The following is a 15,848-nucleotide window of genomic DNA, read 5'->3' as shown; positions in this document are numbered from 1 at the left end:
TTGACTCTTATAAGGCAGGAACTAGGTTTTGTCCTTTGCCCTCCCAAGTGAGGAGTCTAAACCAGAAACAGAAGACACAGCTAAGGCTGCACGTGGTCTCTATGAATAATGGTCACACAGCTGGGGAATGAAAGAATCAAAGGGCAGGGGGACCCACACCTTTATTTCACCCTTATGTCCACATACCATAACTGCCTGTAGAACGCTGAACCATTTGCTTGGGTCAAGACTTGGCACCTGATTTTTTTTCTCGAATGTAAACATGGAAATGTCATTCACTGCTGCCTTTTCAGTGTAGCGTGAACTTTACAACTTCTAAATTTAAAGTGGGATTGCATTACCTTGCACTATTCTTATCAAAATGACCATGCACTCAAGGAGACAACTTTGACCTAAAGAGTTTCTCTTGGCAGGTTCAGCATGAATAGAGCTAGTAAAGATCCCATCCCCCTCATTCTCTTTTAAGATTACCTTCTAGAATTGGAAGTTGTGCTTTTAAAAAGCTACCCAATTTATGAGTCTTTTTAAAATGCTTGAAAGCAAGACTGAAATGATCCAGAAGTGGTGGCACTAATGGTGGTTAACAAAGAAGGATTTGTAAAAGATGGGCTTTATTAAAGGTCAGAAGGCTTCATAACTAGAAGATACTCAGGTCTAAGTGTCAAAGGGCTGGCACTCGCCTCTTTTTTCGGAAGCCAAGAAAGTTAAAACGTTGTGTAAGGATGTCTATGGAAAAAGACAATAGACAGTAGTCTCTGGAAATATATTGTCATGACAAAGGGAGGGAGGAGAAGACAGCCCTCAGGTGTTTCAAAAGCGGGAACACCAAGAGGAAAATAATGGTTTATTAGCCTCACTGCGAGAGCTGTTAGCAATCAAGTATGCAGATAATTCTCACTTAAGCGTTCCCACTCAAGATCATTCCCACTCAGAATGCTTCTGAATAATCGTGACCAAGAGTTTTGCTAGTCATGTAATGCGCCATCTCATTTATTTGTCACAGCAACCCCAAGAGGATGCATATTTTAATCTCCTTTTTATACAGGTGGAAACTCAAGCTTGAAAGATTTAGTAATTTTTCAGGTCCTGCCATGCTTAGCACTAAATTAATAATAATAATAGCATTATTATTGTTTAATAAACTTTCTGTGTGTAGGCATTATGATAAGTTTTACATAAAATTATCTCATTTAAACCTCACAGCCGTAACCTTGGGAGGCAGGTACAAATCAAGGGAGTCAACGTTAGTGAGGTTAAATGCCTTGCCCCAGATCGCACACCAGGATGGAAGCAGGCAATCCAACCCTACCGTGTAAGCACCAGCCACTGCTCCCCGCTGCTTTAAATATCCTTATTTAAAGACGATGAGTGGCAGAGCTGGAATCTGAATCTAGGTGGATGGCTCTCATTCTGAAATCCTTTCTCTTCGCTGTTGTGCTGTCCTACTACTTGTTCTGGAAGTTCTTCTATTAATTAAATGATCCCACTTATGACCAGCCTAACCAGTACTCCAATCTTAACACCAGCACTGAAGCAATTGGTTGTGAGAGTCTAGAATACAGATAATTATGATGTGGTAGGTCCTTTTTAAAAAACATTTTAACTATCAAGATAGCATGTACTGGGCTTCCCTGGTGGCGCAGTGGTTGAGAGTCCGCCTGCCGATGCAGGGGACACAGGTTCACGCCCCGGTCCAGGAAGATCCCACATGCCACGGAGCGGCTGGGCCCGTGAGCCATGGCCTCTGAGCCTGCGCGTCCGGAGCCTGTGCTCCGCAACGGGAGATGCCACAACAGTGAGAGGCCTGCGTACCGCAAAAAAAAAAAAAGAAAGAAAAATAATAACAAGTAGTGGCCATTAATACAAGGCCAATTCTGTAGAATCCGTGCTATATAAATGGTTTTGGCCCCTCAGGGCAGATCCCATGGGCATCCCTGATATTGTGTGTAGACTTTTGTGTGTATCCGAATTTGGCTGAGGAAACAGTCCTCATTAGAACTTCAAGAGTGAAAGAAAGTGTCCCGGAGAGTTTTTCTACCTCTCACTAGAGAAAGAAAGTGATCAAACCTATCTCTTTGATTATGCATAAATTAAAACCAATTTTATTGAAACTTGCTTTTGTACAGTTTTTTAGCACTTATCAGAGAACAAATTTCTGGGAGGGAAAAGATGCACAGACAAGTAGTGAAAATTCAGAGTACCAGTAAGGATCGCACTGAAAGCTACCTTGCTTTATTTTCCTTAATGTGGAAAAAGTTATTATCCATAGAAGTCTTATGTTATATTCTGTGGTCGATCATCAAACAAGGGTGGAATAAACAAGATTATTCACTGTTTCATCACTGGTATGTGCCTTTGCTCAAAATGTATTAAAAGGAAATATTTCTGTCATACCATTACTGGATAATTCAATTAGGCCAATGTTCTGTGGATGCGGAATAATGTAATTTACTATGTTGACTAATTAGCCAATAGATTTCTCTCATTTTCTAAGGCAATGGATTGACTAAAATGTGACCATAAACAAAATAGATTTTATTAGGCATAATCTGCTTTGTAAACAAATGAAATTAATTCTTTGCCTGACCTAAAGCTTTGAAAGTGAAAGACCAAAATTGAACACATGCTTCCAATTTTGGTTCTGTTACTAAGATGACACAGAATATAAAAGTTACAATTTAACTTCCCCTCAAGTATTTCATACTTGAGACTAAATGACTCTTAGAAATATGTTCATCAACAGATGGGAGCCACTTATGGCCTCATAAACTCCAAAGCAAGTGAAATTATCTCAGCGAAATAGAAAGATTACAAGAAGGCCTCATCTGCTTATCTCAGAGATGATTCATGCATCACATATCGGCTCAATGGTGCAATGAATATTGACAGATAATCACCCTTCCTCATGCAAGAGAACTCCTGAAAAAACGAACGCTCGGGATGCATGTTTGTCATCAGTCAGTAAGCAATTTCCACACATACCCTGTGTTTTTCCTTTTTACTGCTTCTCCACTGATACCAGCCACCAGCCTCTCTCCGGGCTACTCTGTTTCCACTCTTAACGGCCCCCAGTCCATTCTCCACTTGGCCAGCAGAGTGAGCTTTATAAAATGTGCTTCACATCATGTTATCCACCGTATAAAACTTCCAGTGGCTCATATTACACCTCTGATAAAACCCTGCATCTTTCCCATGACCTAAATCCTAAATCTTAAATTCTCCGTGACCTGGTATTCCTACAGCATGTGGTCCTGCCCTTCTCTTTGATTTCATCTTGAGTCCCCAGGCCCTTTGCACTGACACAACAACCATCTGCCCTCTGTCCCTCCGCTTGACCAGGCTCATTCCCCTTTGAGGGCCCTTTGCCCTCGTTGCCCCAGCCTGCAACACTCTGCTCCCAGAACTGGGGTTTCTCCTTGTCATTCAGATCTCTGCTCAACTAGCTTCTCCCAAATAGATCTTCCCTAGACGCCTGGTTCACGGGGTCTTCCCACTCTCCACCTGCCACTCATGCTCTGCCACATCGCTGTGTTTTAGTGTTTGCATCACACGTATCATCATCAAAATTTTTGTTCATGTATCTGTTCATTATCTGTCTTCACCCACAGGAATGCAAGCACCATGAGAACAGGACCCTAGTCAGAGTCGTTTGCCCCTCTGGCCCCAATGCCATTATACAGGGCACGTATTAGATGCTCATAATAAATACCCATCAAATGAATGCATCGCTTGATCCTGCTAGCAGGTTATGACAATAGTCTGGGTGTGAAAAAAAATGTGTCTAAGTGATACATTGATAGTGGGAATGAACAGTTTAGAGAAAAAAATGAATAGAGTTTGGTGTCTGAGTATGAGAAGCGAATTAACAATCTGAGGCAAAGATTAATGCAAAGTCCCCAGGGTTACTGCAGGAAGGTGATACTCTTGGCAGAAATGTAAAAGTTGTGGTTAAAAGTCACACTTAATGAGTATATGCTACATGGCAGGAATTGTGTATTTGTTCCATTCATTTTTCACAACTCCATAAAGTCAGCATCATTATCTCTCTTTTATATATGGGAGGCTGAGTCAACTACCCCAAGCTGATTGGTTAGATATCTTATTCCAGTGAGTGAGGTTGATTTGGTAGAAAGTACTAAGTTAAGGTCAGTTGAAAGTTGCAAGTAAAGCATGAATAAGAGTAAAAATTTACCAAGTCTGGTCTCCCTCCCATTTCACAAGTTGTTGGGCTGAAATAGGTGTGAAATGTGTGTCTCACAACCTACCTTGGCACTCAGGGGTTCTTTTGCAAATTGGTCTGAGCACCTGTAGACCACCACGATTGTCTTCCTCGTTCTGTAACCATGCGGGGCTGGGGGCTGGAAATACCTTGAAGAAGACACCCAACAGGAAACTGACTGGATGGAGGTAAGAGATGAGATCAGTAGCCGGGGATGGAGTGAAGACATCATCACTCCATAACCACCAAGTCTGGATAGATGTTTCTAACAGGAGTGTAGAAGCAGGAGAGGAAATAAAGATACCGTGAAAATAAGGAGCTTTGTTCTGAGGCATAAAAGCTGAGATGATGATCACAATTTCTGTGTGGTTTATGCAGGAAACCACAAAGGAAACCCAAAGTCCAGGCAACACTGGCTCAAATCAAGGTTTTCTAGAAACAAGAGCCCAGTACCCCCTCGGCCATGCTGATTATTTGGGACTGTCCAATAGAGCATCTGCTCTTGGTACCCAACACATGTAGTTTAAATTGCAGAAGAGAAGCAACCAAAGGTTTGGCAATGTCCACTGCACACTCTAGAGTTGACTGCAGCACACGTGGCCATCTCAGTGTAGCTCGGTACAAACGATAGTATTCACGCGGACCAAAGGGCAAGGAAACAGATTACAGGTGTGATGGCGCTGAGAGCCCTGTAGAGTAAATATGTGCCATATGGTAAGAAACACAAGGTTTGGAGCCAGACAGGCCTGAATTTTAATCCCAGCTCTAGGAGTTGCCAGTCGTAAGACACCAAGTAAGGTTAATGGACACGTGATCGTAACCACCTGACAGAGGTGGGGTGAGGATTAACTCGTTGAAGCAGCGCCTGGCACACGTGAAGCGCTCTGTCGATATTCATCCCAAACCCACCCTCACCACTCATCCTCTCCCTACGGCCTTGGTCCAACAGCTGTGCTTTAACTAAAGGAGGCCGGAGCCCTGACAGGGGCCAAGACATGAAAACCACCCGTCCCTGCCAAATGGTATAAATACATCCTTCCCTGCCCAGGAGGGAGCGTGCTCTGGACCTGGGAATCTCAATATATAGGCCATGAGTTGCAAGTGAGGCAAGAGTCTTCCCATTGGTCAGAGAACTGATCCAGAAGTGTGCACCTCTCCTTTGGTTTCCACAAGTGCGTGGTGCCTCAAATTCATGTACTTTCATCTTGTTACAGTATAGGCTGTAGTCTAGTTGCTAGTGGCTGCAGTTATGGGCGACCCTAAGAAAATCCCCTGTGTGAAGCCTGAGACTTCCTTCCCCCTACTCTGGGCAGTTTTCTCTTGTGTGGGGAGTACATGGAGTTAATAGACTGTGATTGTATTTCTGAGCAAGGTACATCAAGATATGTTTGCTCCTTACAAGAAACAGATTATAGAATCATAGTGAGGAAAGGGGGGTGATGACGCAATGTCTGCAGGACCTTTAGAGAATTATGCTTGCCTGCTTGCTTGATGATAGCTGTGTCTCTGTAAATAGATTAGGCAGGATCCTGTCCATCAGTGTCTCGATATAAGAGAATTGTGGTTGGTCAACACGAGCCCTGCCATTGTCACCACCACTCTCCCAGTTGGCGTTGTGTTCCCAGGGCTCAAGTAACCTTGGACCGGTAAGTAATGGGTGGGGAAGAAACAGTTCCCCAGGTAAATGCTGCTTCCTGGGACTGGAGCTCTGCCTAAAGAAAAGAACAGGAAGGATTGGACTGTCCCTGGCTCCTCCCTCCCCCCTTCTTACCCCACTTCTCCATTCGCACAGTTGCACTTACTGAGGCTGGGCTGCAGGGGGCAGGCGGCCCTCTGTGATCTTCCCATGCCCAGCATGGGCTCATTCTGTACCAGCTCTGGGAAATGAGGTTGTACAGACCCTGAAGGCTCCCAGCCTCAGGCTAAGGGATCAGGACCAGTGGCACTCATACCTGGCCTTGAGAAGAAAGGGAGACCAAAAGGAGTTGGCTGTGGCCATTGATACTTCTCAGTAGCCATTTCAACGACATCTTGAAACAAACTGTCATCTTCAGGAGAAACTATCTATCTTGGAAACCCTCAAAAAACTTCAAAATTTATTATTGATAAAATAATATTCTTAAAATGAAAGTGATAAAATGTATCTTAATGCATGAAGAGATAAGACTTTGCAAATATATGTTGGATCATCACTTTGTTTTGGCAGTCATCTATTCCCTCTGACCCCCTCTGACCCGCCCCGCCCCCCCCCCCGCCACTCTACTCCTCCTTGCCGCTCTGTCTTGCTTTGCTGGGAGTTTATGTCATACATTCTTCCTTTGCATTCTTTCTCAGCCTGAAATCCTGAAAATAAATCCCTCTCAGCACGACCCCAGGTTCCCCAGGGCACAATCTGGTGCCCCAGGCCACGCTCCCATTCTAGCGCAGGCGCATGGTAGCACCAAAGAGTGAGTCGCCCGCTCTACACTGAGAGGGTTGGGCCGACACTGAAGAGGCAGCCCTGAGTAAAGCCGTGTTGTCAAATATTGCAGGCGACGTAAGCCAGAGGGGTGTGTGTGTCACTCAAAGGTGCTGACACAGGCGAATCTGATCTGGGACTGGAAGATGCTTAACCAAATAAGACAAATGGAGTGTATCCTGCCAGTGCCACTGCTGCTCTCACAGTTGGCATGGCTGTCTCAGGGCTCAAGTAGCTCAAGTAGTGGATGGCAAAGAAACACGTCCTTGAGTGTATGCTGCTTCCTGGGGCTGGGTTCTCACCTGTGCTGAAGCCCCGTGTGCCTTAAACAAGTTAAATGAAGAGACTGAAGTCAAATTTACGAGCAATGAATTTTTCCCTTGTGTAGTGATCTCCCCAGCCAAACCAGTGATTGGAAAGTAGCTTGGGGAACAGGGACCTCCAACAAAGGGAAGTGGGTGAAGGTGAAGGGTATTTCATCTGGTCCGTGTGAGGCCTGATGTGACACCCTGCCTACAATAGAGCATTTGTCTCCGCTTACTGAAATATTCATGTCCACCATATTTGGAGTCTTTCTCTCCTGGATGGTATGAGATGAACTCTCACTTTTTACTTTCCTTTGCTGTGCTCCGGTTCAGTGGACCCCAAATGCCGTTATTGCCTGTGGAGTACCTGGGGAGCTTGTCTAAATTAGAGTCAGGACCCCATCCCCAGATTCTTTTTGGGGTGTCCACAGTGATGCCTAGGAGTCCAGATAGCTGGCAAGCCTCCAGGAGTTTCCAGGCCGCACTGAGTGACTTTGAACCAATCTGACTTCGCAGGCAGGTAAGGCTCCCACCTACATGCCTACTTTAGCATGAGCAGTTCTACCTGTGCCTGTTTTATTTGTCTTCTCTTCTGCCAAAGATTTGTTTGAATACAGATTTTCGGCACCTTAAAAGAATCGGTCAATTATTTATCTAAGTTAACCTTGATCTTCCGATTAGCACTGTTTTTCTTCGACAAGGTCATAAAACAACTGCTTAGAGGCCCATCATTAAATTGTAATCACATTCACTCATTCAACAATTATTTATTGGTCATCTTCTATGTGTCAGGCAACGTGCTAGGTACCAGAGATCCAACAAAGAACAAGAAAGATTAGACTTCTGCAGTCATATTCTAGCGCAAGAGATATGGATGGGGTGAAAATAGACAACTTAGAAGTAAAACAATCATTTCATATTATGATAAATGCTATGAGCAAACTAAGCAGGGCTCAGTGAGAGAAAATCTCAGAGGGGAACATAATTTAGACAAGGTAGACAGGGAACAAATCCCTACAGAGGTGACTTCTGAGTGCCACCAGGCATGCTGGCTGCTAAGAGTTTGAATAACATAGTGACAAGTGGTCATAGAATTGCAAAACTGGAAGCAATGATGTACTGGAAGATTAGACAATGAGGGTCAGAGAGGTGATGGAGGGGGCGCAGCCTCTGTCAGTGGCAAGGTCCATGTGAAATGGAGAGACTTCTACGAAAGGCAAGGTGGTCAAGAGAGCAGAGAGTTTATTGGGTGTCAGAGTCACTACACGTGATGACAATAGTGGAGATGAAGAAGCAGAGTCTGAGCTGGGAGCTAAACTCTTCAGTGCATGAAGACGAAAGGTCAGTGGGGAAAGCAGATGACAGCGTGGGGAGAGGAAAAGGGAGGTTGAGCAGGACACACGTGCTTCACAGAAGCAGGAGGGTTTTGCTGGGGGGTGTCCTGGAAGCCACAGGGAAGGACAAGGAAATAGCTCCCTATCTTCTGGCCTGAGGGACAAGCTGCCCAAAGAATTGAAGTTTCATCTACTTGAAAAAGTGCAAGGGAAGCAGAGGTTTGAGGGCCATCCAGGTTTCATTAGAAAAAGTCATGGAAAACAAACATTCCAGAAGTCTCCGGAGATTAAAGAGGAATTTGATGACCACAAGCTGAAGATCCAGAGAGCACAGTGGAAGGCTGATTTCATTTTCCTTTTTGTTAATGGGGCAGGGAGAGAATTAACTGGGGCATGTGTAGAGACACGCAAATAACATCCTGGATAACAATGGACAACCAGGGAACCTTGAAATTCACTAGGTCACTGGGATAGAATACTATTATGATGAAGACTGCTGTTAAAACCATAATAGCAATTATTATCTATAGTTGGAGTCTGTTGAAGAAGTAGCAGCAGAAGTGTAGTGGCAGTTTGTTTTCGGGGCTGTGCTGAGCATTTCCATGCTGTCTACCAGTAACCCCGTGACCTTTCGAACCTCAAGTCAAATTTTACATTATATGTGAAAATTCTACAGACTACAAGTCGTTGATCAGGGGTAAAGAGGGATTCAAGGCTTTCAAGTCACCCTGGCAGTCTCTGAGAAGACCACAGACAAATGCTTTTAGAGTTGAAACCCCAAGTAGTCGGCTCAGTGGTGTGGAGGAGCTTGGCAGCTGTTTTATGGGACTACGCAAGTTGGTGTATGGTGATCAGGGGTTACGTAGTCAATAGTCTTCCACTAGAAAGAAGCATCTCTCCTTAAAGCTCAGCTAGTGGAAGGACTGTGATGCCTGGAGGTGGCTCCATACACAGTGCTTCATTCCTCTGCTCTTTTGCTCAATTTGCTAGAAAATTCCTAATCATCCTTGAAGACCTAATTTGACTGATACATTCATTCCTTCATGTAACAAATATTTGAGAGCAATGACTAGAGACAACAGACCGTTCTTGACCCTGAGAACATAATAGTAAATAGGTCTATATCTATAGCTATCTACCTCTGTCTCTCTATATATACACATCTCCTCTAGGAAACGTTCCCCAGCACTTCCTCCACACCTAGGCTGGTGGCCCTATGCTTTACTCCCCCAGCACATCATTTATTCATTCATTTTTCCAGTACCATGCTGACAACCCTACATGTATAGCCTCAGTGCAGTCTTGTCAACCATCTCTTTCTAGTCTAAGTGAGATCGTATTACTTCACTGCTCAGAACACTCCAAAGCCTCTGTAGTTTATCCAGAGTAAAAGTCAAGGTTCTTACAAGTTTTGTCACTACCGGAGGATGCCACCTTGTGAACCCCATCTCCCATGTCTTCCTTTATCCAGTCACTTCCGAGAGTTGTAGGAAGGATATAGTCAGGTGAAGGGCAGGTGACAAATGGGTTGATTCATCCCACTGACAGGAGAAGTAAATTCTCATTCCACTTTTTGATACAATTTTATGTAGCAGGACATCAAGTAGACTTTTTTGGTTTCCCTAGTCTTTCTTCACTTGGGAAAGAGGGAAGAGCTCATACATGAATGAAATTGTATGATAACATGATTATAGTTATGAAATTATTGTGATAAATGAATTTAGAAAAATAAAACATTTTCCAAGGGAAAATAATATATATCACTTTTTGCAAGTGCTTGGAAAACTGAAGTGGTCACCAGAATTTTATAATTGGCCTTGCTACAATTTTAAGTTGTAATTTATTACTTTGAACTGTTCTGCACATTACAGTATGTCCCCCAAAACAACAAAAATTTCAATCCAAATACAGCTACCTTTTTTATCTACATTCAGATGCATTAAATCAATGCTCGAAGGTAACACACTCCTTAATAGCTCAAGAATCGTTGACCTACAAAATGATGGAGTTATATTTTATTGCATTACAGGCAAAGCTTAGATAGAAAATTCAGGGCCTTTTTCCTTTCTTTCTTGTGTATACCTTTTTTCTTTTTGTGTGTGTTTTGTAAGATTATATAATTGATACCCACAGATGCAAAGACAGTACAAAAACAGTAACAAACTTACTATGATCATAGATTCAAATCAATAACTAGTAGTTTTATCCCGATAATATTCAGATAGTTTAGTATGAGAGTATTAATGTAATTCAGCACATGAACATTAAATGAATATCATAGTAGCCCAAATATATATACTATAAAATGTGAAGCTTTGGTTCAAAGTGATGCATGGATACCATTTTCATCGTTACGTTTTCTATGAAGAAGCTTATTACAAAATGTATATTCCACATGCTTTGCTAAATTGTCCTGGCAGCTTACACGAAATGTGTGCCCCTTGATAGCATTTTAAAATAAATATTTTAAGTTCCTTATCAAATACCCACATTTCTGAATGTGCTTTCAACATTTCCCCTTCTCTATTTTAACAGAACCCCAAGTTCCACATGTCCGAGGATCCCAAGAATAAAGAGGAAAATCTACTCAACTCTGAGAGGCCTATCAGGGTCTTCACAGAGAACAACCACTCCCAAGGAGAGGCTCAAGTTTTGAGTAGGACCACAGGGTCACCAACAATTCAGTTGATTGAAAACCATCAAGGGAGTAAGACCCTTTTCAGGAAGTTCAGCGAAATGAATTGGCCGGTGGACATTCGCCCTTTAAACAAAAGCTTAGTCACAGATAGTAAATGGAAGAGAATTGATGCGACTCAGGAAAAACGCAGGTCTTTCCTTCAGGCGTTTTGCAAGAAGTACGGTGGGGTGAGCCGTCCTCAATCCCATCTTTTTCACATGGTCTCCAGGATCTATGTAGAAGATAAACACAAAATCTTATACTGCGAAGTACCAAAGGCTGGCTGTTCCAACTGGAAGAGAATTCTGATGGTACTCAACGGATTGGCCCCCTCCGCGTACAACATCTCCCATGATGCTGTTCACTACGGGAAGCATTTGAAAAAGCTCGACGGCTTTGACTTAAAAGGGATTTATGCTCGTTTAAATACCTACACCAAAGCTGTGTTTGTTCGTGATCCCATGGAAAGGTTAGTGTCTGCATTTAGGGACAAATTTGAACACCCCAATAGTTATTACCATCCGGTATTTGGAAAGGCAATTATAAAGAAATATCGGCCGAATGCCTGTGAAGAAGAATTAAATAATGGATCTGGCGTCAAATTCAAAGAGTTCATCCACTATTTGCTGGATTCCCACCGTCCAGTAGGAATGGACATTCACTGGGAAAAGATTAGCAAACTCTGCTATCCATGTTTGATCCACTATGATTTTGTAGGAAAATTTGAAACTTTGGAAGAAGATGCCAATTACTTTTTACAGCTGATTGGGGCTCCAAAAAGGCTGAAATTTCCCAACTTTAAGGATAGGCACTCTTCTGATAAAAGAACCAATGCTCAGGTGGTGAGACAGTATTTAAAGGATCTGACTAGAACTGAGAGACAATTAATCTATGACTTTTATTACTTGGATTATTTGATGTTTAATTATACAACTCCATTTTTGTAGTGTGCATTCATTTTCTAAAACCCTGGATGTACTTCATGATGATGGCCTCAAATTAGCTGTAATTTTCCTATAATTCTCTCTATGAGAAAAATTTAACTAAGTGCAGTTGTCTTGATTTAATGAAGGTTTTTACCAAAGAGTATGAAACCAATTGGCACAAAGTTATAGGAAAATTACCACAGAGACATGTAAACAACTTCAGTTGCTCTAAAATGTTTGGAAAAGAGCTGCTTTTGCATTATGGATTATATTATAGAAGCAATAACCTAGCCAGCTGCTACATTAGGTACAACTGCCTCTTGCAAGGGTAGGAAAAGCGATCTAAAATGGCATGAGTGTATGTCTCCATCCCGGAATCTGTTGTCTAAAGTGCATGGAGGTATTTTTAGCGGTCTGTGGCATATGAATCAAGTGTTGCACAGTCTTCTTACAGCCCTGGAAAGCTTTCCATCAACTGTAATGATAAATCAATTTTGAAATGGTGTTTTGGACCTGAACATTTTACTTTAGATTGGAAGGCATTATGTGATTTACAATATGAGAATATAGCAGAAAAACCAGATGAAGCTATGGCTTTTTATATTCAACAGCCAATAAAAAATGCACAACATGCTAAGATCAAAGCAACAAAAGTAACCTTCCTCTTCCAGAAAAAACTTAAGGGAATTGATTCTGTTTCCTTTTGAGCCCTTTTTGCAGAGACAAAATGAACGTAACCACTAAAGGTCTTCACTTTTGAAGCAGGCGACTGAGAAATTTAAGCCTCATCAGATAGAAATGTGCTCCTCATTCTGGTTTAATTGGGCAGGGGGGAAATTGTTTCAGGATGGAATAATCATCAAAAACAAAAGTTGCCACTCTGAATATAGACCTCAAATAATACAGTTTTATAAGAATATTATTTGAATCAAAGCACCATGTGCATAGCTTTATATGTGGAATGTACTCTAAGAATAGCTTTTGTCTAATTATTCAGCTTGAGAATGACTTTTTAAAAACTAATAAACCACTTCAAAGGTAGGTTATGTTCTAGAGAATAAACGTAGAGCCCCTAGAAACGTTTTTTTAATAGGCTTATGCATAAACAAAATAAGGTATTTTCTTTTCAAGTTTAAATATTCTATACTAACAGAATCAAATACTATTGTATTCAAGCAGTCAATCAAAGTCTTTGGAAAATAGGACCATGTGTCACCCCTATGGAAAGTTGTAATGCATTCTGGAAATTTTTTCCAAGGAGCTCTAAATCTGTAGACACGTCTGGATGGGAAATTTATTTTAATTGGTCGACGGTTACTCTGAGTTAAGCAAACCACACATTCAAACCCTGTTTAAAGACATTTCTTGAATATGTTCCTCTTCTCAAACGGTTTTTTGTGTTTTGTTTAGTTTTGTTTTGTTTTTTTGGCTGTGTTGGGTCTGCGTTGCTGCACGGGCTTTCTCCAGTTGCGGCGAGCGGGGTCTACTCTTCGTTGCGGTGCGCGGGCTTCTCGTTGCGGTGGCTTCTCTTGTTGCGGAGCACGGGCTCTAGGCGCACGGGCTTCAGTAGTTGCAGCACGTGGGCTCAGGAGTTGTGGCATGCAGGCACTAGAGTGTGTGGGCTCAGTAGCTGCGGCACACGGGCTTAGTTGCTCCACGGCATGTGGGATCGTCCTGGACCAGGGATCAAACCCGTGTCCCCTGCATTGGCAGTTGGATTCTCAACCACTGTGCCACCAGGGAAGTCCTATCATTTTTTCTTGTCCGTAAATATTCAGTAATGCCTCTCAAAGAAAAGTAGGTATTAATATATGAATATTAATAGACCAAGATAGTTACAACTGTGCTTATTTCATTTTGACTTCCCATTTCATGGCTGAGCTTTCATGAATCGCTTCATTCTTTACACCCACCTGCCGCATCCCATCTGTCTCCCGAGGAGAGGGGAACTGCAGCGGGCCGCCAGATCATAAGTATTAAACCTTCTAAACCAAACTTTTACTACTTTTCCACTCCGTTCACTCTTGCCTCTAAACCATACACTTAAGCTGTGCTCTCCGTTTTTAAGTAGTTTCAATCTAGAGTAATCTAAATTGTATAATTTAAATTTTGCTATACCGTGTAGAGTGGATTCCTAGTCAGTTAGAGACATTGAACTTATCTTTTTATGGAGAAAAAGAGAGAAAGAATAGAAAATATGCCAAGCAGCCTGACATTTTATTCCTAAACTACACAAAACTAGTTTTAGATGGGATCTGCTCTAAAGGATAGAGGAAGTTTTATCAAAGTTATTCCTAAAACCATATAAAGAACAAACAAAAAACCTTTCTTTTCATAACTTTGGGGGAAAAAAATGGAAACGAGCGTCCTCTCTTATTAACATTTCTAATGCACTTAAGAGGATGGAGTATATATATATATATATATATATATAAAACAATCATATATATGTATATATATATAAAACAATCATATATACGTATATATATGATTGTTTGGCATCGGTGGTAGAGAAGAAGGGTGAGAGGAAGTAAACGATACACAGTGCTCTCTATCAAAGCCGTTCTATATCTTACACTGTAAAAGCTCTTTTCCCGACCCTTTCCGCAGACCCTGTGTAACCATAGTTAGCCCTTCCGTCATTCTTTTCCTCAGTGGACTCTCTGATGACAGCTGGCATCCTGTGTGGTTGATTTCCAGGGGCCATGTGTGTTTTTAGGTAGGAAGAACATTTTTAATGTACCTGCTCTCCCTTTTAAATGACGTCTTTTCATATTAGGACCAAAGAAGCCATCATCATCCTGGATTCCTTGGGATTTTAAATACATTTCTCATTTATCTCCCCTGAATTACTCTATTTCTTAGACCAGCTCACGTTCACCTTTGTCATTTTTGCCTGAGTGTAAATGCCAAGTGTGAGCATCACTGTTCCATTGGACACTCACCATTTCCTGGATTTAGTTTCCTAAAGGCAAGTGACCAAATCTGGACTCATCTTCCAGATGTCCAGTGTTCCCATTTTAACATTAGCATGCTTTAGGTGTAATTGTTAGTCCTCTAATTAAACCCTAAGGATCTTATTTATTTTTATAGACAGCAGTAGCACAGGCCCCTTCACTCTGTTATTCTCCTGTCTGGAATTACTATTAGGGTCACAAGTTGGCAATTAAGCCCAAAACCACAGTCATTTAACCTGGTAAACTACCCATGGATATGCATTATTGATGTGTTTGAGTCCAGAAACTGCATTAAACTTCAACGGAGACGTTTTTGCACAGGACACCCAACTTTCTGATTTTCACATGTATTTGGAAATATCCATTGTCCATGGGAACATGGGGCCACTTGCTAAATTCTCTAACTTCAAGGTCTATAAATATTATCTAGCAATTCAAGAACTACTTGGACACCATTTATAATGACAAAGAGGAAAAAAGCCTGTTAATTACACTTTTTTCATGAATAATTACTCTTCAAAAAGGTGTTATCTCCTAAACACTGTATATTAGTGCTTAGCTGAAGGGAATATATAAGCAGATACAGAGAATTTTTGAATATTAAAGCTCGTTTTGGAAACATCACTTGCTGAATTAGTATAAGTTGGAATTAGTAAGCTGGGGCTGCAATAAACATCTCCCTACTCTGAATTCTCATTTGGCCCCTTGGGGCATCTTTAAAACTCTAGGCCTTTGTGGAATATGGTGAAGCAGAAACTTTGCCCCTGGCTAACATCCCCCGTGTGTCCTGATATTTGAAGAATGGTTGACCAAGGTGTTTCATAGTAGCTCAACCACCTGAGGACCTTAGACCAGGGCTAACATAATTTAGTTCTACCATTAGGGTCACACCGTCTCAATCTTAATCATAATAATTATAGTAATATTCATAATCATAGCTAACAGCTATTCAGTACTTAAGTGCTTTTCATG

General features: G+C 41.8%; 1 protein-coding gene across 1 annotated transcript; it reads left to right on the top strand.

The window, feature by feature from the left end:
• Nucleotides 1-10,857: 10,857 nt before the first annotated feature.
• Nucleotides 10,858-15,086, top strand: CHST9 (carbohydrate sulfotransferase 9). Its single transcript, XM_022586881.3, has one exon. The coding sequence runs from the start codon at nucleotides 10,867-10,869 to the stop codon at nucleotides 11,938-11,940; it is 1,074 nt and encodes a 357-aa protein (XP_022442589.1). The 5' UTR covers nucleotides 10,858-10,866; the 3' UTR covers nucleotides 11,941-15,086.
• The last annotated feature ends 762 nt before the right edge of the window (nucleotides 15,087-15,848 follow it).

The sequence above is a fragment of the Delphinapterus leucas genome, chromosome 14 (genome assembly GCF_059928025.1).
Source record: "Delphinapterus leucas isolate spDelLeu-1000000601 "Yukka" chromosome 14, BTC_Dleu_Yukka2, whole genome shotgun sequence".
NCBI lineage: Eukaryota > Metazoa > Chordata > Mammalia > Artiodactyla > Monodontidae > Delphinapterus > Delphinapterus leucas.
The sequence above is the reverse complement of the archived record's forward strand: the minus strand, read 5'-3'. Positions and strand labels throughout refer to the sequence as shown.